Consider the following 25105-nt stretch of genomic DNA (forward strand, 5'->3'; position numbering starts at 1 on the left):
CCAAAGGCAAAATAATTATGCCTCCTTGGTTGACTATCCCCCCCTCCCCAGCCCCCGAGGCAAGGTCTATAGTTTATGCTGGTTGCCTATTATTAGCATATAAGGTTTTAATGGAAGGGGTGGTCGTATATACTTTGGAGGGGGCTCATTCGGAAATAGAAAGTTCTAGTGCCCTTTTAAGATTCGAAAGTGACTGGTGGGCAACTAGCACCCCCACGCCCTTTTCTTCCGAGTGAATCCGATCTAAATTTTGTGATGGCTATTTTGTTATTAAAAAAAAGTCAAATGACGATAATTCAGGGGGTTTACAAACCACCTACAGTCCCTGTGGCAAGGGCTGTAACTTATGCAAGTTCCCATTTTTAACGTATAAAGTTCCTAAGGAAGAGGTAGTCGTGTAAACTTTGAAATAGGATCATTCGATTGGAAATAGAAATATCTTGTTCCTTTTTAAGAATCAAAAGTAATCGGAGGACAACTAACCCCCCGTGCCCTTATTCCTTTTTTGTTGTGAAATCCGGTGCCTCCTTCATGGAAAATTCCCCATGAAAAATTCCTCCATGGAAAGACCCTCCCACGTAACCTTTTCCCACGATCCTCCCCCCCACCTGAAAAAATCTCCCCTGAAAACGTCTGTTGACTACCAATAACCAATACTAAATGTAAACAATGGACAAAGTTCATAACTTGCAGCCCTTCCCCCGGGGACTTTGGGGGATTAAGTCATCCTCAAAGACATAGTTATCAGATTTTTAGATTATGCTGAACAAAATGGATATCTCAAAATTTTGATTGGGTGAATTTGGGGGAAAATGAGCAGGGGGGGGGACCAGGTTGCCCTCCAATTTTTTTGGTCACTTAAAAGGGGCACTAGAACTTTGAATTTACGTTCGAATGAGCACTCACACGATATTCTAGACCCATCGGGTCGATACGATCATCCCTGGGAAGAAAAAAAAAAAAAAAAAACACGCATCCTTGATTTTTCTTCTGGCAAAAAATACAAAATTCCACATTTTTGCAGATTGGAGCTTGAAAAGTCTACAATATGGTTCTCTGATACGCTGAATCTGATGGTGTGATTTTTATTAAGATTCTATGACTTTTAGGGGGTGTTTCCCCCTTTTTTAGAAAACAAGGCAAATATTCTCAGGCTCGTAACTTTTGATGGGTAAGACTAAAGTTGATCAAACTTATATATTTGAAATCAGCATAAAAAATCGATTCTTTTGACCAATTGGTGTCAAAATTCCAATTTTTAGAGTTTCGGTTACTTTTGAGCCGGTCACTCTTTACTTACAGTTCGTTACCACGAACTGTTTGATTATAAATTGCCAATGGAATTTATAAAATTTTTTGTTTGACATACTCTATTGAAGTACTGAAGTATTTGATAGGTTTTTAATTCGAGTATATAAAAGTCACTAAACAGTCTCCTAAAATGTTATTTGAATTTTTATGTTATGAGTGAAAAAGAAAAGAGTTGAGAAATTTTTCTAATAAAAAGGAGGTTTCTGTCGATCAACCTACATCTAGGAAATCTATCAGAGGCATAGCACAAAAAAGCCATAATATTGATTAATACTTCTATTATACTTTAATAATAATTATTATTTTATTTAAAATTATTTAAATATATTTATGCGTTTTATTTGAAATTAAATTAAAATTTATTTTAAATTTGTTTAAATATACAGTAATAATATTAATGCTAAATTACTTAATTGTTTGAAATAAATCTATATAAAAGGCAACTCCGAATAATAGTTGTACATAGTTGGAATATGGAGTAGGTGACTCTGAAAAACATCCGAGGAACTCCTCTCTCGCAGGATCACAGATGAAAATATGTAAATCTTCGGGTATATAGACCTTTAAAAAGTGAATTTGAAGCAGATAATCTCCCCAGGAAAACATCTGACCCAAATCAGCTTTGGTTGGGTATATCGTATGCCCTCACTAATGCTCGTTTTATTTTCTTCTAGTTGTATCAGAGAGGAAAGCCGTATCTATTACATCATGCGGAGGATGTTAATTTTTCAATAAGGGCGACTTGTGGTGGAACGTCAATCGATGTTGCTGTTGATGTTGCGAAAGAAAATTCACAAAAGTCAAACGTTATTTCTTTATCTTTCACTGCCAAAAGAGCGGGTGTTTATGTTTTTATTATAAGGATATCAGACAAGCTTGTATCTGGTAGTCCGTTTGTGAGAACTTTCCTGGCAGGTACGTCACAATAGTACAATTGTTCGCTAATTGTGATATTAGATTTAATACATAGGATGATTTCACGAAAATTGGAAAAGATTGTCAAAAACTAAGTATAAAAATTCATTGTCTTTGTTTATTCGCTATTACGGCAGGATAGTTTTGTGCGATCGTTATAGTGGGCCAAAGCTGAAATATCGAAGTCAAAAAGCATTAATTATGTGTTTATTCTCTGCAAGAGCACAAGTAATTCAGGCAGTAATTGGAGATTTTGGGAATTTTGGAGAGAATAAAGGAGGGAGGATGGGTTTAATGGGGTCGTGAAGACTGAGGTAAATGGGAATGGCCTTTGTCTCATTTTCCCTTTTTTCTTTGAGGGCTGTATGGTGCGTTTCTTTGAAAAAAAAATATGATATATTATAATCGCTATAGATAATTCTTAAAAACCTCTTCTGGATTGTTTTCTCACTATCCAGCGTTTGTGTATAAAAAATTCTAAGCATCTAAAGCTCGCAAACAATTACTATTTTTTTTAGAGAGAAATTCGTTTTAATTAAAAGACCAATATTCACAAAAAAAAAATCATATCAAACAGACCTACCACGTAAAAATCTATACAGATTTGTTTGTGGCAGGACTCAATCTTTTACTCACTTACTACATATATATTGAAAAAAAAGAAGAAAAATGCAATTTTATAAATAAATAAAAATATACCTCGTGGGAACCGCGAACCAATACTTACACAGGACAGAAGACAGCCCCTCCCCTCACCCATCCTTATTCATCAAGAAATTCTTTATCTTATTTTTAAAAGAGGACACACTCTCAGCCATCCTATTACTTTCCGGAAGACTGTTCCATACCGAAACAGCCACATGCCTAAATACAAAACTAGACCTAGCAGTGTGTTGTCTCTAAAATTCTAAGATGGAAAACTTTGTGTTTGTAATCAGAATCTGTAAAGTGTCTGATAAAATTCCGAAAATAATTTATTCCTTCCTCTGATTCTGAATCTAATACAAATTAGTATTTAAAATCTATTATAAATCTAATACAAAATAAATCTAAAATCTAATACAAAATAAATATTTGATTTGGTTTGATCAACATCGTCACGACCATATTATTTGCTTGTGAATAAATTATACAAACAAAGCTGCTTTGGGTCTTGCTAGTACATAGATGAATGGACTGTGGAGGCATAAGTTTTGCCCTGATTTGGTATACTCTGTGGGTCCATAGTTCATAGTCCTTGATAGTCCTTGGTCTTTCTAGTCCATTGATGTATGTACTATGAAGGTATGAATTGTACTCTTATTCGTTATACTCAATGGGTTCACAGTACATCATGGTCCTAGATAGTCCGTGGTCCTTCTAGTCCCTATATGAATGGACTGTGAAGCTTTGAATTTTACTCTTATTAGGTACATTCTACCAGTCTGTAGTCCGTGATGATCCTTCAAGGTCTTTGATAGTCCGTGATACATTTAGTCCATAGATGAATGGACTACGAAGATATGGATTTTGCTCTTATTATATGCTCTTTGGATTCAGTTTTAAGTTTTCCTTTTCAGAACGTCTGTTTTAGTTTAACATTAAATTTATAAAGATCAAATATTCCTTTACAATTAAATATATTGTTGTTGGTTTTTAAGAAGAGGTAGGCGTGGTCTGTTAGTATCTGAAGTTGACTTGCTGCTTTATTGTTGAATAGTTAATGGTGTTGATAGGCCCTTTAATAGTTACATATTGTATATACGAAAATTATCTAAATATGAAAGGCATGAAATTGATTGCAAGATATATGGAAGAATAAAATAAGTTTTGGAAAACAAAACTTTCGTGTTCAAATGCACTATAAAATAAATTTTTTTCCTTGCTATCCGAAAACCTGAAAGCGTAAAATTAAACTAAAAATTTAAGTAAAGTAAAGGTCATACCATATTTTATCGGAAGCATTGTTCTAGCATTGGCCACAACAAAAAACCATGCGAATTTGGATATTTTTTCTCATGGCCACTTTGTATGGAAGTTTGTTCGTAGACTTTGGAGGGAACTCATTTGATTGAAATCAGATAGTTCGAATGCCCCCCGACTGGGTTGGGTTGAAAAAGTGATTAGAGGGCGAACAGCCCCCTCCCGTCCTTTTTTGCCGTTATTTTAGTTAGCCAATTTGTTCAAAATCCTGAAAGGTCCAGTGAATATGGCTCTAGGGATGATATGACCCCCGACTTGGGAAAAGGGTCATAAAATATTTGCCTGGATTAAGAGGATCAAAGAAATTTCAAGGGAAAACGGTGTTAGGAGTAGGCTTCTCAAAATGAACCGAAAAAATAGTTGTCCCTGATCAGTTTAAAACTCCCAGTCGTAAGTCCTTGAACCAAAGAGAGACTAATGTTAAAAAAAAAATTAGGGACAATGTCCGCCCAGAAACGAGATCCAAAAAGGGTCAGAAACTTTTTTTTCTGATCTGTTCCAAGCTTATATCCTCAAGTCCTTGGGCCCCAGAGGACCCCAATGCACGAAAAAAGGGGGAAAATTCTGATTTTCTCTGAATTCCATCCGAACGGCTTGAAACTTACATCCTTAAGTTCTTTTGCCTAGGGAACCTTTTGTTTAAATAAATGTATGTCAAGGTCAATTGTAAAAAAAGGGTTCTGTTTTGTTTTTTTAACAAATGATGAATCAATGTAATCAATGAAAAACCATGAATCAGTGTAACTAGATTTGTTTACTTAATTTTTTCTCTTAATTTTTAATTTCTTAATTATTTGTCTTAAGGTTCCTTTGACCCTCTTTACATGCCTTAACATTTTCCAGCGGATCAGCGAAAAAAATTAAATGTTCTTGTTACGAATCGATACAACCAAATTTTTCTTCCAAATTTTTTTGTCATCTGTAAAGAACACTTTGTCAAAAAAAAGTTATAATCAAATAGAACATGAAATGATTCCTTTAACAGAATGGCCGGTTGAGATACATGTATATTCAAGAGTGTTACGAGTGGGCGAGGAAGTCAGGGCGACTTTTAGCCTTTTAGAAGACCAAAAAATATGCAGATTTTCAGTTCATATAAATAAAAATCCCCCTCCCCATTCACTCAATAATTTATAATAGTAATAGTATCATTAAAAAGTATTGCACAAAATTACTGCTGATCAAACATTTTGACTGATTCAAATTTCTCCTAAAACTTTAAATTAACAATCCAACATTTTAATTTTCAAGCAGAAAAACTGAAAAAATCTTTGCAACTATTGTTACGATTGACCATTAAGGAAACTGTGGCAAACTGTGGCAATATAACCGAGTTTTAATTTTAAGAAATGCTGTAAAAAAAAACCTTTAAAGGAAAGTAAATAACCATATCAAAAGCTAAAAAAAGCAGGAATAAAACCCTTCAGTAGTTCGATCTTAAAAGTAAAAAATTACTGTGAATGAATAAATGAAACGCAAAACAAATAGAAATTAATAGGAATAATATCAGATATAAAGATATCAGATAATGCTATGGATGAGTAGATGAATCCTAAAATGAATAAAAATCAATACGATTGATTTAGTATATATTAAAACGAACAGAAATCATCTCAAATAAGAACATGGTTACCGCCCCCTAAACGTTCTGAAAGCTAGAGTGTCATTTTCACTTTATTAAATCAAAACATATTATAAACAGTTTCTGTATTATCGTTATAAAATTAAAAAAAAATCGCAATAAAATTAGAATTTATGCAGTTTTCAGGAAGTAAAATTATTATAATTTTGAAAAATTAATCTAGTTTTATTGATTATTTTTGGTGATCTTAATTTTCATCGGATTTTTTTTTCTTTGTTTGCTGTTGGTGATTTGACAAATAAAACCACACTGTCCAAGATATAGTTTTTAGAAAAGAATCAGGATCAGTTTAATGAAAACAGCTGTCATAGACACATTTAAAAAAAATTCATTAAAAGGCGCTGTTTTTTACATGAAAAACAGTTCACTACATTTTATTATAAGTACTTAAAGAAAGGAACGAAGGAGTTACTGAGTCTGTTTGTGCGGCATGAGACGGGCATAAGCTTGCTCGTGATTCTGGTATTTGCGCGGACAGGCATTTCAGGTGGTAATATTGTTCGATGTACAGGACTAGACAATAAAAACTGGCCAAAACGAATCATCAGCTGAGAACGGCGATCACGAAGGCTTGGTATTTCAAGTGACTTCAGAGCGGAGCTGTAATCTATGTAATTGTCACAAAGAATGACCTTTACAGCTTGTTTCTGGATCCCCTCCGAATCATCACTTAAATAATGTATGTGATGAACTTGCGGGCCCCAGACGGGACACGCATATTCAAGGATGGGTCGAATAAAAGTGAGCTACGCCGTTTTCAGTTGATATATTGGAAAACCTAGGCGGCGCATCACCACTAGTGTCCGCATAGCATAATGCCCTTCTTTCCCAGCTCTTGTACGTGAATAGAGAACAAACAGTCCACGCTAAAGGTGACGCCCAAGATAGTCGCACACGAAGCAGAAGGGAACAAAGTCACGGGGCAGGTAAAATCGTGTTTAAGTGGGTCAAACCTCAAAAACTTTGATTTATTCTCGTTAATTTGAAGACTGTTAGCAGTACACTGTGATTCAAACTGATCAAAAAAAAGCGCATATGACACTCAAGACGTTCAGAAGCCTCGAGCATCAAATTTTTGGTTATATGCATGGTTAGATATCTTATATTTTTAATTGTTTGAAGTTTGTTATATTCTGTACATCATAATGTTAAATTTGGTTATGCAGAAAAAGTTTAATATTTTCTTTTTTTAGGTTCACCGGATCCGGAAAAAACATCAGTTGTTCAAAAGCTGTCTACGATAGTAACTAGCAATCAAGGTCACACACAGGTTGCATTGGACCCGTTTGACGAATTTGAAAATCGCTGCTGCGTTGATAGTTTATGTCTCGAGGATTTTGAAATGACAGTAACCGAGGTATTTGGAATCGAGTTTTGCTACTTTAAAAACAAGTTTAAATGTGGCAGTATGTTAGAACTACTATAAAAACGAAAAATAAGCATAGTTATTCCCTGGAATTCTATCTGGAGGGGGCTAAGATCAAATTGTTGCCCCGGTGAGGGAGGGGTCTTTACTTCTGTGTACTTTGTTTGTTTTTTTCTCAAAGGTCAAGGTAAAAAAAAAAAGGTTCAAAGGTTTTTCGAGCCTTTTTTTATTGATCAAAGTATAGTATTTCAATAAGCTAGTTTGGGCCACTGCTTGTATTTTGCCATTAGTCATTGAGTCATTGAAGTGCTGTTATTGTGAATTTTTTTTTTTTTTTTTTTTTTTTTTTTTTTAATATATAGAATCGATTGCATTTTAGTGTGGTGTTGATTGTATATACATTAGTAGTATTGATTGCATTTTAGTATAATAATAAATAAAAGAACTATTTTTTTCAGCTGAAAGTAAGGAGCAACGTCAAAACTTAAAACGAAAATAAATTATTTCGTATATAAACGGGAGCTGCCCCCTCCTCAATCCCTCGTTTTTTGCACTAAAATCTTGAAGTTCTTAAAAAATACTTCTTATTCAAAGTGTGTTTCAGAAGTCGTTCCTGAAGAATTGTGACAAAAAGTCAGTGTTTAGCATAAAAAGGGCAAGAGAATGAAGAGTGGGCAGCCTCCCTTATATACAGTATTTATTTTATTTGGAAAAAACAGTGCCGTTTAGTCTAACCTCGGTCGTGAGTATGATTGTTGTTTTTAGTAATAAATGATTATGGCTGCGATAACAAAAGAAGACATTAACCAAAGTTACTGAAAATGTAGGCTACTTTTTAAAATAAAAAAAAAGTTAAGATTTTAGTTTGGACGCAATTCTGGGACTAAGAGTGCTATATTAAATAGGGTATTTATTTAAACCTATTTGATTATTTAAAAATAAATTAAATTATTTAAACCAAAAAAATAAATTATTTAAACCAAAAAGAGTATTTGTAAAAAAAGGTCAGTTTTAGTTGACTGTATGTATATTATCTCTTGCTTAACGACTAATTTCATGCAACAATGTCAAGTTTTGACCCGGGCAAACTCTTAGTTTGGATACAACAAGGAATGGATATAGTTCTTGAAACAAATGGTATATCACTTAGGTTGTATAATCAGGGCCATAACTTATAGTGCAGTTGAAGTTGCTGGTTTGGCACGTTTTGAAAACTGCTTCGGGTGCCAGCTATGGGGGATTCAAGAATGTTTATTATATTCCTAATAAAATGTTGTAATCCGTCTGCAGTGTGAACAAAACTATGGTTATTTCTAATCAAATTGTTAGAAATCATCAAGACATCCAAAAAAATTCTTTAAAGAAAAATTTTACGAAAACTATTGCTACCAGAGAGAATTTCGATTAGATCTTTGGATTCAGTTTAAATATTTGTATTAAAAACATTTGAAAAAATATATTTATTGAAAAAGGGTATTTAATCCTAAAAATAATCAAATTACCAAAAGTTTGGAAATAATCGGATTAACGACGCTCTTTGACTACTAGGGTCTCTGCGTTGACCCTGCAGTGCGCTGCCACAACTGTGTTCGATCTCTGGGTCCCGTATTACCTAGTTACGGTTAAAGCCACTGTGCCACCACAGGACAGATATGAAGAAACACGATTCTGAAGTGTTTACGGTTGAATAGTATAATCCATACGTTACCGTAAAGTGGCTTGAACTCAGAGCCTTCGATTCTGAAAGAGAGTCTCTTAGCCACCATGCTACGGCAATTGCTTAAGTTACTGGAAATTCCGTGACAATAGAACTTAAACAGTTTTACGCGGAACTATACGCGGTAACGATCTTAGGTTAAAATTGGGTTGAAAGTAAATCGATTTTACATGGAATTAAAGCCTCTCTGTTAAAGTAATGGAAAGCACAAATAAAAAACGGTGTGATTGTGGCAAAGAACCTAAACAACTAACCTTTAACCTAAATTAGCCTCCTATAAAAACCGCAAACGACTTAAACCGCCACCTTAAATATTTATTTCCGCACCCGCACCCGAAAATTTATGAAGTACAATTCAATGAACCGGTCTGTAACAAGAAGATTGCACCCAATAAAAATTCGCCTGAACTGAAGATTCAACCCATGAAAATAAACAACAATTTGCACCAACGGTAGATTATAGGCTCATACTTTACGAGCACCCGGAAAGTTACCAAGTACAATTCAATGAACCAGTCTGTAACGTTGAAGAATTTGCAATCCATGAGAATATTAGGGCATGTGGAGAGATTAACCACACTTTTCCGGTCCACCGATAACACAAGCATACCGATCCTCATGTGAACGTATCCAAGCTGTCTCCGAGATCCCTTTCTCTAATTAGATCTCTATCCGCAGATGAATTGCATAAATAGCGGTGCCCCCATGATTCCAAAATAATTTTTAGGTGGGATATTCTCATTAAAAAAAATCCTGAAAAACAACTCTTTTCGGATACAGCATATACTGTACTAAATTCGTTCGGACCGTCTGTGTCTGGAAGTTCCCAAGGACCAATTAGGCGTGTATATAAGCTATTGAACCAATATATAATGCTCGCACTACACTGTAAAACTTTTCACAGTAGCATAACTTAAAATTTTACGATACGTTGAGTAACATAAGAGATCGAATTTTTCCGTTAGACGTGCAGTAATAAGTAGACTCGAGCTCTGCTTAAATAAATTTTCAAAACAAATTAATAAACTTTTCCTGGAAAGTCAATTTCAATTTTTGAATACTTTGCTTATGATGATCGTTGTGAAGAGGATTATTATGATGATTTGATGGGTTTTACGGTAGCTTAGTGTGAAAGGTCTTGTTATGTTTAAAAAGTTGTACTTAACGTGAAGTAACTCAATCACTTAGCAAAGAAAATTACGTAAGTAGTGTGAACACCGCTTAACAGTCATATTAATGCTACCTGTTTTAGATTTGTGTTTGAATGTGCATTTTTTTTTCTTTTAATGGTTTTATTTAAAACAAATGAGAAAAAAAAATTTTTGACAGCTAAAGATTATTTGTTTTTAAATTTCCTTGCTTTTCACTGCAATAGGAACCGTTTTCTTATACATTTCTGCCTAAGTATCTGATTAGAAGAAGATCTCTCCTTGAAATTGAAATTTAATTTCTTGGTCCTTGAAAGGTACCCCAGTTCAGTTTTTATTATTAGGCAAATAAACGTTTCCTTGGGATATGTGAAGGTAAGGATTAATTTCGTAGCAAAAAAATTAGGGTCATCCTCAGCCATGCTGCAATTTGTTTACTGATTTATAATTAATATCCTTATGGATGGAAAGAAACATGCACTTTGTACGTATTATTTTCTTTTTTCTTTTTTCTTTGTTTAGTGGCTGAGTGTTCTGCGTGTTGAAAGTATCTGATTAGAAGGAGGTCTCTCCTTGAAATAGAAATTTAATTTCTTGGTCCTTGAAAGGTACCACAATTCAGTTTTTATTATTAGGCAAATAAAAGCTTCCTTGGGATTTGTGAAGGCAAGGATTAATTTCGTAGCAAAAAAAAACTAGGGTCATCCTCAGCATTTTCTTTGTTTAGTGGCTGAGGGTTCTGCGTGTTGAAAACACCTCGGTCCTATAAACTGATCATGTTGCATCGATTGGTCCACTTGTTTAACAATGTCTTGTTTGTCACTCAAATTGCTTATTGTTTTTCATTTTTGTTAAATATCTTTTTTCACAAGCTTTTTTTTGAAATTTTCAGCAAAATGTATTAGGGTGGGGGGGGGGGTCAACAATTTCTGATTTTTCAAAGCGAAACATTACTCCCTCAAATTTGGTTATGATCATGAATTAGAACTGCACAATCGCTTTGTTTTGCATTCTTTAAAAAAGGACTGCTTTTTAACTTTTATGACTGAAGTTAACCTTTAGCTAGTATAAAATTTTTTGATATTCAAAACGTTTCTGATTTGTTGTTTAGCAACAGTGTCATATATATTTAGTTCATTGACTCAGAGGTTTATAATGATCAAATATTATAGCTGGCGAGAGATTGTATACCTGAAGCTGTACAAGTTCGTGCTTCAGGACTACTCAACACTCTGTTCTTCAGTAAGACATTTGCTACTGGAATATATGTAGCATGTGTAACGTTGAAAGGAAGAACAATTAGTGGAGGCAAATTCAAAGTTATTTCTCTATCAGGTAAAAGGTTTTCGTCAGCTTTTCGGACAGAGAAATAAATTTATTGAATATGCGCCCTTCCACTTCCCCTCAATCCTGGGAAACTCTTCTGTAGGTTTTCTGTCACAGCTGTTCTGTATTTTGTCCTCTTTTTAAAAGGAATAGAATGTACACCTACTGAATGAGCCAAGGTACAAATCATAAGGATTGCTATGCACATTTTTAGAAGAAGTGAAACTCTCTTCTTTTAATTTTTAGGTTACTTTATTCCATGAAAGAAATTAATAATTTCAAACATTGCATACATTTCTCTAACTAAGTTAGTTCTTTTGCAGTCGGTCTGTATGGTTTATCCACAAGGTGTTGAGTAGAATTCTAGGGGAAACATATATTTATATTTAATTATGTTTATATTAATTATATTTTATATATTTACATCACATATTCATTTTTTATATTAAATATATTTAACCCTCTCAAAGAATGCAATTCACAATTATTAGAAATAATGTAATACAAATTAGGAAATTTTATATTTTCAATTAACGTATAGTTAGATTATATTTGAAAATAATGAACAAGAAAGGGGAACGAGGGAAAAGGCTGCCAAACAATTAAAACATCGTTCCGATCCATCCCTTAACGTATCCAAGCTGTCTCTGATATCCGTTTGTCGAATAAGATCTCTATCTGCAGATGAATTGCATAAATCAGTTCAGAAGTAACCCTGAAGGCTTTATTATAGTCATGTCCTGTACTTATGTGTTTGGATAAATATTTGATAATTTATTTATTTTATTAACGAATTACTAACTTTCTTCAGGTAAGTTTTATGGCCATTTTAAGTGAACCCACAAATTAGTTTAATTACGTATGAATAATTTCTGAATGGAAAAATTTTTTTGGTACTTTTGGGTTTCGAAGAGTTTTTAATCCAAAATTTTTTATAAAGTTTTATATTCCGACCGTTTCCTTCCGTTTACTTTGGTGCACTATCTCTATGTTCAAAGGCCAACGTTACGCCTATATTTTTAAGTTTGATAAAAACTAGCCTCTCGATGTTAAACTGAGAAAAAGCTATAGCCCTACAACCTTCTGTTATGATACCTGGCTTCCTAACTCAATTAATAAAAATTGGGCTCTCTAATAATGTTTTTTGTTTAGTAATTCCATTCAACTTTTGTGGAGCTGCTTACCTGTTGTAAAAAATTTTTTATTTTTGTTACTACTCTAGAATACTAGAATATTTTATGACTTCTATTCTAGATAACTCGGTTTGCGAAAAAAAGTCTATTGGAAAAGTATGTCTTTTGGGCGGAAAAAAGTAATGTTTATGCCGGAAAAATAGTTAGTACTAAGAACCGTATACAGTATTATTAATTGCAGAAGGTATCTATGTAGGGTATAGCTGCTTAGGTACGACCTATCCCCTACCCTCTCTGCGAAACCTTATGATTTTTTACCATGCTTTCCTATATTTCTGTACAATTCAACGGTTCCAAATTTCGTTTCAAATTAGAAACATGCCTCCTCCCCCAACAGGAATTGTTTCAGCAAAGGTGGAAAAAAAGGCTAAAAAAGAGTAAGTAGGATTCTTGCTCCAAAACCTCACCCCCAATTTTTTAAACCTATTAATTTTATTTTTTGACCCCTCCCCTACCCTCTGCGAAACCTTGTGATTTTTTTAACCATGCTTTTCTATATTTCTGTACAATTCAATGGTTCCATATTTCGTTTCAAATTAGAAACATGGCTCCCCCCCCCTACCCCCCACGAATTGTTTCAGCAAAGGTGGAAAAATCATAATGATGAAAAAAGGCCTAAAAAAGAGTAAGCAGGATTCTTGCTCCAAAACCTCATCTTCTACTTTTTAAACCTATTAATTTTATTTTTCGACCCCTCCCCTACCCTCTCTGCGAAACCTTATGATTTTTTTCACCATGCTTTTCTATATTTCTGTACAATTCAACGGTTCCATATTTCGTTTCAAATTAGAAACATGCCTCCCCCCCCCCCACCCCACACGAATTGTTTCAGCAAAGGTGGGAAAATGATAATGATGTAAAAAGGCCTAAAAAAGAGCTAGCAGGATTCTTGCTCCAAAACCTCATCCTCTACTTTTTAAACCTATTAATTTTTTTTCCTCCCCTACCCTCTCTGCGAAACCTTATGATTTTTTTTACCATGCTTTCTTATATTTCTGTACAATTCAACGGTTCCATATTTCGTTTCAAATTAGAAACATGCCTCTCCCCCCCCCCCCCCAACCCCACACGAATTGTTTCAGCAAAGGTGGGAAAACGATAATGAGGAAAAAAGCCTAAAAAAGAGCAAGCAGGATTCTTGCTCCAAAACCTCATCCTATACTTTTAAACCTCCTATTATTTTTAGTTTTCGCTCAAAAGCTGAAAATTCTCTCCTCTTCCCCCTCCCCTGCGTACTTGCGTGAGTACCTGCGTTCTTTGGAATAAACTAGACACCTTTAACAATAATAATAATAATAATAACAGGATTTCACATTAAATTGCAGTAAAAAAAAACATATTCTGCAAGTTAATTACTTTAGATGAAAATAAGAAGGGAGATGACTGTAATATCGCTTTGTATAAAATAGAATGTAGTCATAATTTTCTTTTCTTTTTTATTTAGCCGCTTATTTTGAGGAAGTCTTTCAATGTGTTGGACAGAAAGAGAGTGAAGATTACAAATCACATATTTCCATCTTTCCTCTTTTTTTATCATTTTCTTCTCTATTCATTTAGCCCCTGAGTTTAAGGAGGTCTCTCAGTGGGTTGGGCAGAGTCATAGGTTCATATCTTTTCTTCTTTTTTTTAGCCTCTGAGTTTGACGTAGTCTCTCAACGTCTTGGACAGAAAAAGAGTGAAAATAACGCATCATATGTTTTTATCTTTTCTTTTTTTTATCTTTTTCTTCGCTTTTCATTTAGCCCCTGAGTTTAAGGAGTTCTCTCAGTGTGTTGGACAGAGTCATAGGTTTTTATCTTCTTTTTTTTAATTTTTTTTATTTAGGCTCTGAGTTTGAGACAGTCTCTCAATGTGTTGGACAGAAAAAGAATGAAGATCACGAATCATATGTTTTTATCTTTTCTTTTCTTTTTGTCATTTTCTTTGCTTTTCATTTAGCCCCTGAGTTTAAGGAGGTCTCTCAGTGTGTTGGGCAAAGTCATAGGTTTTTATCTTCTTTTTTTTATCATTTTTTTTTATTTAGCCTCTGAGTTTGAGATAGTCTCCCAATGTGTTGAACCGAAAAAGAGTGAAGATCACGAATCATATGTTTTTATCTGTTCTTTTTTTTCATTTTCTTCTCTTTTCATTTAGCCCCTGAGTTTAAGGAGGTCTCTCAGTGTGTTGGGCAGAGTCATAGGTTTTTATCTTCTTTTTTTTATCCTTTTTTTTATTTAGCCTCTGAGTTTGAGACAGTCTCTCAATGTGTTGGACAGAAAAAGAATGAAGATCACGAATCATATGTTTTTATCTTTTCTTTTCTTTTCTTTTTGTCATTTTCTTTGCTTTTCATTTAGCCCCTGAGTTTAAGGAGGTCTCTCAGTGTGTTGGGCAAAGTCATAGGTTTTTATCTTCTTTTTTTTATCATTTTTTTTTATTTAGCCTCTGAGTTTGAGACAGTCTCTCAATGTGTTGAACAGAAAAAGAGTGAAGATCACGAATCATGTGTTTTTATCTTTTCTTTTTTTTATCGTTTTCTTCGCTTTTCATTTAGCCCCTGAGTTTAAGGATTTGTCTCAGTGTGTTGGGCAGAGTCATAGGTTTTAATCTTCTTTTTTTTATCATTTTCTTTTTTTTATTTAGCCTCTGGGTTTGAGGAAGTCTCTCAATGTGTTGGACAGAAAAAGAGTGGAGATCACGAATCATATGTTTTTATCTTTTCTTTTTTTATCATTTTCTTCGCTTTTCATTTAGCCCCTGAGTTTAAGGAGTGGTCTCAGTGTGTTGGGCAGAGTCATAGGTTTTTATCTTCTTTTTTTTATCATTATCTTTTTTTTTTATTTAGCCTCTGAGTTTGAGGAAGTCTCTTAATGTGTTGGACAGAAAAAGAGTGGAGATCACGAATCTTATGTTTTTATCTTTTCTTTTTTTTATCATTTTCTTCGCTTTTCAATTAGCCCCTGAGTTTAAGAAGTTGTCTCAGTGTGTTGGGCAGAGTCATAGGTTTTTATCTTCTTTTTTTATCATTTTCTTTTTTTTATTTAGCCTCTGAGTTTGAGGAAGTCTCTCAACGTGTTGGACAGAAAAAGAGTGGAGATCACGAATCATGTTTTTTTTTTTTTATTGTTTTTTGATCATTTTCTTCTTTTTTATTTGCCTCTGAGCTTAATGAGGTCTCTCAATGTGTTGGATAGAAAAAGAGTGAAGATTACGAATCATATATTTTTTTTCTTTTTTTTATCATTTTCTTCATTTTTATTTAGCCTTTTGAGTTTAATGAGGTCTCTTAATGTGTTGGGTAGAAAAAGAGTGAAGATTACGAATCATATATTTTTTTCTTTTTTTTATCATATTCTTCTTTTTTATTTAGCCTTTTGAGTTTAATGAGGTCTCTCAATGTGTTGGACGGAAAAAGAGTGTAGATTTGGAATCGTACATTTTTATATTTTCCTATTTTTTTTTTTTTTTTTTTTTTTTTTTTTTTTATTTAGCCTCTGAGTTTGAAGAAGTCTCTCAATGTGTTGGCCAAAAAAAAAGTGAAGATCACGAATCATATATTACATGTGTTGGCTCAGAAGAATATAGTAAGCCAAAGAAGGTCTTTGCTTATATTTCCTCGAAACAGCTTGTTCTTCGTGAATTCATACTAGGACTACTTCCAGTGAGATTTAGAACTTTTCGGGTTTCCCTTGCCACCACGGTAAGTACTCAAAAACTTTTAATCGTTTACCACAGGCTTAGATGTAAATATGTTATGAGACCACATTGGCTCTGCATAATGTAGGGGGCGTTATTTCACCAAATTATAGGGGGAATGTATTTATTAAAGTCTATGGACGCGCTACTGTTGTTTTTTGACTATTTTCAATAAAAATACCTTTAAAAAATATACTTTTCTATGAAAACGCACACGCACATAAAAATAAAAATATGGGGGGGGGGGAATTGACAAAGTAGGTATTTTGACGAAAACCTCCTCTAAACCGTCCTTAGTGCAGATCCTTCCTGACAGACCACAGATAGCGCAATAGCGCTGTCTAAGTATACAGCTAGAAGACTTCAATGTGTTTTTTTTCCAGAGCGCTTTGTATGGAAGGAGTTGTCATCTTAATTTCAGAAGGGCCTCTTTCGATTCGAAATCCAAAGTTCTAGTGCCCTTTTTAAGAGTTAAAAGTGATTGGATGGCCACCACCACCAGCTGTCATCTCCACAAAGACATCTGATCAAGATTTTAGACATGGACATTTTTTTTTCAAAATAGTCGAATGGTCCAGTAACTATGCCTCTGGAGATGACATGGAACGGCCTTTGGGCAACGGCTCTAAGTTAAGCATGTTGCCCATTGTTTACATTTAGGTTTTGTTATTTGGAAAGTGGGGGTATGTTAGATTATGTCTCTCCAAAAAGGCTAAGGGTATTAAGGTGAAACTTTCAAAATTGCCGAGGAGGATGTTGAACTAAACCAAAACACACTATGTACATGTCAAAATGGCACATCAACCATATCTCAGGATCGGCTTAGAGTATTAAGTTGGAACTTTCAGGGCATGTTGAGGGGGATTTTGAAATAACCAACAGAGACCGTGTATACTATTACGAACGCTACTACTACGACTGTGACTATTACGTTACTACTACAACTATTGAATTAAATCAAAACAGTTTAAGTGCATCCAGGGTGTCAAAATGGCCTATATGCAATATTTAAGGAACGAAATAGCGTATAAAGTTGAAACTTTCAGGTAAAGTTAAAGGGGGTGTAGAACTATATCCAAAGACACTAGGTACGTCCAGATTGTCAAAAGGTCGTCTGTGCAATAGACCAGGATCAACTAAGGGTATTACGTTGGATCTTTCAAGGCGTGTTGTTGGGGATGTTGAACTAAATCAGAAGACGCTATCTGCCTTTAAGGTTGTCGAAAGGGCGCATCTGCGATATCTAAGGAACGTTTGGATTTATTAAGTTGATATTTTCAGGGCATATTGAGGGCATGTTGAACTAAATCAAAAGAAACTATGTGTATGCAGGTTGTGAAAGGGGTGCATCTGCAATATTTGAGGAATGGCTAAAGGAATGGTTGAAACGTTTAAGGCGTGTTGAGGAGGATGTTGAACTAATTCAAAAGATACTATGGGATTCAAAATTGTCAAAAGGGTGTATCTGCAATATTTCAGCAACGACTATGGTAATTAAGTTGGAAATTTCAGGGCATGTTGAAGAGAATGGTCGATTAATGTTTGTATATGTCAACGTTGTAACTTGATGCAGGTCAGAATGGCTTCAGTCCTATAGAGGCCCAATGATTATGTAGATTTTCAATCCATTTATTTGAATTATATTCCAGGCACCCATCCATCCAAATTTCTAAAGTACAACTATTATTAAAAGTTCGTCAAAAATATCAATAACTATCCAAAATCTTTATACTTAAGGAGAAACACCGAGTAAAGCTTCACAAATATTCCTTTTATTAACCAAAAAAAAAACTATGTTAATTAAAAGCGAACAGAAATTAATCTGACAAAGCTTTTTCCACAAAAGAAGTTTTTCCAAAAAAAAGGAAATAGCTGTATTAAGCCTAAGACGAGTAGAAGTAAAGTCAAATATTAATTCAAACGTAAATGACAACCAATAAATAAATGAAACCCAAAACAATCAGAAATTAAAATAATAATCAGGTTAACTTAACTTCTGAACTTCTCCAATTTTTGGTGAAGTCCTCCAATTTGGCGGACGCCAAATTCAAAAGAAAAAGAAGGAAAAAATTGAGGCGAAAAATGATCAAAATTATGCTAAAGACATATGACACCAAAAAGTTTAAGAAGGTTTATCTCCATTGAAAGCAGAATTGGCTTTGGGAACCAACAAATTCTTATTGTTTAAGTTTTACAGACTAAAGCGTTGTCAAATTCTACAAGCTAGTTTTTCTTATCTTCCAAGTGTAAAACTACCACAAATCACCATTAATAAATAAATGAAATCCAAAACGACCAGAAATTACAATAGATAACCTAGTCAACCTCAAAACGAGCAAAAATTAAAATGAGTAGGTCTGACAACATCTATGTCTTCTCAAGACCAGAACACACTTTACGAAAAAAAAAATCCTAACTGAAAGTAAGGAGCAGCATTAAAACTTAAAAAACTTAAAGAACTTTCCCCTGGGGCTGGGGGGGGGGGGTCATGTTGTATCCAAATACATAATTATTAGGCCTTTCAACTATGGTGAACAGAATGGTTAATCTGATGGTGTGATTTTCATTAAGATTCTATGACTTTTAGGGGGTGATTCCCTTTTTTTAGAAAATCAGGCAAGTTTTCTCACGCTCGTAGCCGTTAATGAGTAAGACTAAACTTAAACAAACTTAAATTCAACATAAATTCAAACAAACCTAATTCAACATAAACCACCACAAACAGGAGTAGGGCTAATCCCCCCTGAGCCTCCTAAAGACCAAAACGTAATTTGCACTTTACTGAAAATAAAACACTTTTAAAACTTTTCACTTTTATATTGCTAACAAATCCAAAATGCTGAGATTTTCAGGAATGAATATCCATGTGTATAAAACTGTCAATCTACATTTCACTAATTCTTTTTAGTAATCTTGTTTTTTTTTTGTGATTCTCATTCTGTTTTTGTTGATATTATGGCAATAAAACCAAATAGCTCATAATAGTTTTAGTTGTTTTTTTTTTTTTTTTTTTTTTTACTTTGAAGACGCCTTGTTATATACGGGCGAAATATTCGTTGGATTTTTGTTGTTTCTCTTCAATTTCATTTACTGGCCATAGACCCGTTTGTCGTCTTTATATTCATTTCTTTGTTTATGTTCGTTTACGCTTGAATTACTATTTTACTTTATTTCTACTCGTCTTAGGCTTAATGTAGCTCTTTTTACTTTTTTTTTAAAAACTTCTTTTGTGGGAAGGTTTTTTTTTCAATTATTACTTTAAAATGTTAGTTTTTCTTTGGCACTGAAAAATAGTTTGGGGAGGGGTTTCTGTTTGAAGTACGGTCAGTCAGCCGGGTACCCAGAACAATCCGTAGGCAATTTCTCTGGAAAACATCTAGCGAATCTTCATCCGCTTTTCGGAGCAGCTTCACTGAGAACAAAGAGTAAGCTGATCTGTACCCCCTCCCTCCCCCAAAATCTAGACATGTTTACATGTTTAGTATACACAAAAATTTGGTATCTTATATAATATCCTACAACGGGTATTCACATACTAAAGTTGGAACAATACAGAGAAGATTAGCATGGTCTCCGTCCAAAGATGATGTACAAAATTGTTCCACATTTTTTTTTTCAAATTCTATTTGATTTATCATAGTTTCATTTTTATTTGTTAACTATTAATAAATTGAAATCTATTCAGAATTTAAACTCTTTTTCAAGCTTTTGGAGCCTCACCTCAGTTTACTCATTCGATAAACAATAATAATATTAATATAATATGATATTATATATTCATAATTTTATTTATATCATATCAATAAATTATCATAATATCAATATCATATCAGATCAATATATCATATTATACATATATCATATTATATAATAACATTAATATAATATCAATAATAATATCCTGACAATTTGACTCAATTTTATACTGCAGCCGAAATATAGGAGACACAGAGGGACATCAGGAGGAGCTACCAATCATTCCAATGGTTTCCTGCTGCCAGAATATCCTCCCACTTTTTTTTCTAAATTTGATATTTTTCTATTTATTGAGGAAAAATCCACTAGAAATAGAATTATTCTAAATGGAACTATTTGAAACTTTTAATATTTTAAGTAGATTACAAAGAAAATAATAGATCGTCAAAAGAAGGGGCACGGGATTTTCAAATCGATTTTAATTACATTAGCGTTGCTGAATGATGTTAATTCAGTTTTTCTCTATCAGCTCTATGATTTTAGACATATTTATTTGTGTACCAATGTTTTTTTCTGTCAAAATTCAGCTCATTTTTCCTAAAAACTTTAATGAATTATTATATTGCTTCAATGCATATTTAGGAATGTTTATTACAGTCTCACATGTTCTCCATATAATTTGTCTGTCTTTGTTTTTGTTTGAAGCTAAGTCGAGGGGAAGGGGGCAAGTTATTAGTACGTGCTACAGTATAAATAAAATATCAGATAAAATATTTTGTGAAAATTCAGAACAGTGGATGTTACAGTAACCCAGAAAGGGGCCGTTCAACGGAAATGAATATTTGGGATTAAATCTACCTCTCAAATTAGGCCACTGAGGGCTGACAGCTTTCCTTCTATTGTGTAAATGGTTTTTTTTTTAACGGGAAATGTTTTAAGTTTTAATGGGTTTTTAAATATCTAAAGTACTGTTAAAGGCCTGTTAAGCGTTTTTTGGTATCTGTAGAACCTGTTTGTAAGAACCCGTTAAAGAAGTTCTTAACAGGTTTTTCACGAATCTAAGTGCTGTTATAGAAAGCTGTATTTCAGTGTAAAGACCGGGTGTTTAATGGGGGCGACAACGTCTCTTAAGAAAAATAAGAAAAAAACGTTTCGAAAAGGAAATGAATCTAATTGAGCCCGTTGTACTGAAAGCTAAATTTTAATGTAAAGAATTTGTGGCTGCGGAGATGGTAACCCCTTATAATTAGCTTAACACTGAATCGTATTTGGAAATGAACAGAAAATAAATAAAAAGACAAGTTTTTTTCTAATGAAAGTAAAGAACAGCATTAAAGCTTTAAAGGAGCAGAAACTACCCTGTGTTGTATGTGAGGGGGGCTTTTGCCCATCCTAGCTCCTTTTTTTACTCTCAAATTTGATTTTTTTTTTTTTTTTTTTTTTTTTTTCTTATTCTTGAGGCTTCAACAATAGATGCCCTATCACAAAATCAGTGTGATAGAAAATGTGATATTCTATCGCAATGACTTGAAATTTAAGGGGCTTATTTATTTTCATTTGCTTCAAATATTGAAATCCTCAGTTGAAATGTTTTGAAAGGCAGTGGATAAATATAACACTTGCAATTACCTGTTAGCTGTATTTTCTGTACTCGAAAAATGCTTGACGTAAATTTATAATCAAACTTCGGCGCAAAGAATGGGTGTTAGAGGAGTGGTAACCCATTATATATAGGATAGTCCTGTTTGTTTAAAGTTTTAATGTCTTCACTGTCAGCTGCGAAACTTTTTTTATGTATGAACATGGGAGACACATTGCTTTACGCTGATCTGAAGATCCTGCTGACACGTAGACTGAGACTTCAAGTGCACTTTTCCAATTAGTTTTATAGATGGTTCTTACCGTATCAAATCTGGTGTGCGTGACGTGCCACTGGGTGTTTGTCAGATGCTACTATAGGTACTACTATTAACAACTCACTGTAGCACCAAGCCGTTTGAGGCCAACACGGCCACGCACGCTCGTCCTCCATCCCAATCTGTTCAAAGCCTTCCTCTTTACACCCTGCCAGGAAATTCCCATCTCCCTTAAATATTTTCTTACGGCTTCCTCCAACCCCGACCGAGGATGACCTGCTTTCCGTTTAGCCCTAGACGGTTGGTCGAAAAGGACAATCTTCGGCAATCTGTCATCTTCCATTCACAAAACGTGCCCTAACCATCTCCACCTTTCTCTCATTATAGCCCTAGAATGCGGGATCGAACCTCACTTTTCGCACAGCCTACTGTTTGAAATACGGTCAGTCAGTCGGGTACCCAAACAATCCGTAGGCAATTTCTCTGGAAAACATCTAGCAAATCTTCCTCCGTTTTTCGGAGCGCCAGTGCTTCAGAACTATATTTGACCACGATCATTTCTTACCTTCCACGGACTTATCTTCCTATTCTTCTAAACTTCTTTCAACTGTGAAAAAACACCCTGGGACTTGATTATTCTACTTCTAAAAACTGCACTGCACCCACCGTTTTTACTAATAATGCTACCAAGGTAAGCGAAAAAGCGAACCAAGGTGCTATGTTCTTATCCCTTGTCCATTCTATATAATAGTTTCTTGTGGGAGGTGAGGTCCCCTCACATGTTCCCTCATATGGGGAGGCTAACCTCCCCACCTCATCTTTTCTAAAGGCTAAATAATTGTAAAGATTATTGTCACCAGCAACTATTATTACTTTACAGTAATTAGCATTGAAAATATTACTAGCAAACACTACACGGTAAAAAAAACAACAGTACACAGCAGAAAATAAACCCTTAAACTAATGATAATGGACTTAATTTCCTTTTGGGGAAATTCTTGGAAACACCAAAGGATTCGGGAAAGGTGTGTAAATATATTTTATTAGGAAGTTTCTAATCTTTTGTATCTAATATAAAAATTTGCTGGATACCGCGTAAATCTGTGGCTAGTTGTTTCTTTCTTCCCCTGTTCCTACTTTCCTCTTTCTCTTTTTTCTGCATTTCACTTTGTTTTCTAATTTTTAGTTTGATTATGTTGGCATGAATGACAAGCTTGGCTTTCCAGCGGTTACCTTTAAAGATGACCATCAAGACAGTGTGACTTTTGTGTCGAAGAATGCAATGAAAATTTTGTCTATATTTGCAATGCATCTTTCAAAAAATATTGGTAAGCAAAATCAAAGTTTCTTACTTTAAAGCTTAACCCTCTAGATCCCCTGAATATAAGGCCAGTGATAATTTTTTAGACCACTTACATTTTATACTCATACTATTTCATGAGAAACTTTTATTGAAAACAATGTTGAAATCAAATTTTAAAATCCTCAGTGAGCAAAATTTAGTGCCGACATTTTTTTTTCAATTTTTCCAATTAAAATAGCAAAAAGGACATTTTTCAGTGGAAATACCAAAATAAATATAGTTTTCAAATTGTAAAGGGGTAATCCCTTCCCCCACGAATTAACTCCTGTTTGTGGTCAGACTTGACAGTCCGAAAAATAATTTTGTATGCTTAAGTAAATAAACTAATAAATAAGTATTATAAATAAGTAATAAATAATAAGTAAAAATAATAAGTAATAGTAATAATAAGTAAAATAAGTAAGTAATAAATAAGTAAATAAGTATGTATAAGTATGCCCAAGTAAATGAACTAATCAACAGCAGGTAAATTTTCACCCTCAAACCTAAACCCCTCTTTCTCTCTCTTCTCACTTTTACCAAAAACCAAACCATTGCTTTACTAACATTAACTACTAAATTTTTCTCTTTTCTGTTTCTTTCTCCTTTTTTATAACTCTAAAATATCCAAAATTCACTGTAGGCTCTTTGCTTACTCAGCCAACAGGACAATGTCATGAGCAAAAAATAAAGCAAGGACCGTGTCATCAAATTCGTGGTCATCAATTCGTGGTAACGAACTGTAAGTAAGGAGCAACCCGGCTAAATAGTAACCGAATCTCTAAAAAACGGAATTTTGATACCAATTTGCACTTTACTGAAAAAATATAAATGTTTTTACTTTTATAACTTTAATAAATCAAATAATATTAACATTTTGATTACTAAATATCAGTATATGTATATTAAACTGACAATAAACATTCATTTGTATTTTTTCAGTAAAGTGCAATTATGTTCTGGCCATGGGAAGGCATAGGGGTTTTAACCCTTACTCATGTTAATTTCTGCTCGTTTTGAGTTTGACTCGGTTATTTATTGTAATTTCTGTTCGTTTTGGGTTTCATTTATTTATCGATGCTGATTTGTGGAAGTTTCACGCTAGGTAGATTATTTTATTTTTGCTCATTTTTGGTTTCTACGACAACGCTTTCTATAAACACCTTATATGCCCCCAGGGCATAAATTACAACCTTTGCCCTGAGGCCTGTGAGGGGGTGGTCATCCTCAAAGACCTAATTTCCAGAACTTTCAACTACGTTAAACAAAACAGCTATCTAAAAATTTTGATTGGATGTTTGGGGAAATGGTCGGCGTGAGAGGGGCGTTAGTTGCTCTCCAATCACTTTCGACTATTAAAAAGGGCACTAGCCATTTCAATATCCAATCGAATGAGCCCTTTCGAAGTATCTGCTACAATGCTTTCTATAAAAACCTTATATGCCCCAAGGGCACAACTTACAACCCTTTCCCTGAGTGTTGTGGGGGGGGGGGGGGGGTTGTCACCCTCAAATAGCTAAATTCCAGAACTTTCAACTACGTTGAACAAAATGGCTATCTCAAAATTGTGATTTGATGTGTTTGGGGAAATGGTGGGCGTAAGAGGGGGGTTAGTTGCCCCCAATCACTTTCGACTATTAAAAAGGGCACTAGCTCTTTCAATTTTCAACCGAATGAACCCTTTTTGAAGTTTCTACGACAACGCTTTCTATAAAAACCTTATATGCCCCCAGGGCATAACTTACAACCCTTACTATGAGGGCTGTGGGACAGTGTCCTCGTCAAAAACAGAACTTCTATCAGGAAATCAACTACGCTGAACAAAATAGCTATCGCACAATTTTGATTGGATGTTTTTGGGGAAATGGTGGGCGTGGAAGGGGTGTTAGTTGCCTTCCAATCACTTTTGACTATTAATAAGGGCACTAGCCGTTCTAATTTCCAATCGAATGAAGT

The 25105-nt window shown here is 34.1% G+C and overlaps 1 protein-coding gene and 1 non-coding gene across 2 annotated transcripts in view; both read left to right on the forward strand.

The window, feature by feature from the left end:
* LOC148950069 (apoptosis-resistant E3 ubiquitin protein ligase 1-like) overlaps positions 1-25105 on the forward strand; it is an 86790-nt gene that overhangs the window by 20193 nt on the left and 41492 nt on the right. Inside the window, exons 4-8 of the mRNA XM_089091438.1 lie at positions 1986-2226; positions 7024-7187; positions 11234-11396; positions 16051-16259; positions 22994-23135. Coding sequence (XP_088947564.1) covers positions 1986-2226; positions 7024-7187; positions 11234-11396; positions 16051-16259; positions 22994-23135 — 919 coding nt within the window. The remainder of the gene's footprint in view (positions 1-1985; positions 2227-7023; positions 7188-11233; positions 11397-16050; positions 16260-22993; positions 23136-25105) is intronic.
* LOC148950070 (U6 spliceosomal RNA) lies at positions 19764-19866 on the forward strand. Its single transcript, XR_016142060.1, has one exon. It is a non-coding gene; the product is annotated as a U6 spliceosomal RNA (small nuclear RNA).

This window comes from Artemia sp. Qi Xiang Cuo, chromosome 7, assembly GCF_049724085.1.
Source record: "Artemia sp. Qi Xiang Cuo chromosome 7, ASM4972408v1, whole genome shotgun sequence".
Taxonomy (NCBI): Eukaryota; Metazoa; Arthropoda; class Branchiopoda; order Anostraca; family Artemiidae; genus Artemia; species Artemia sp. Qi Xiang Cuo.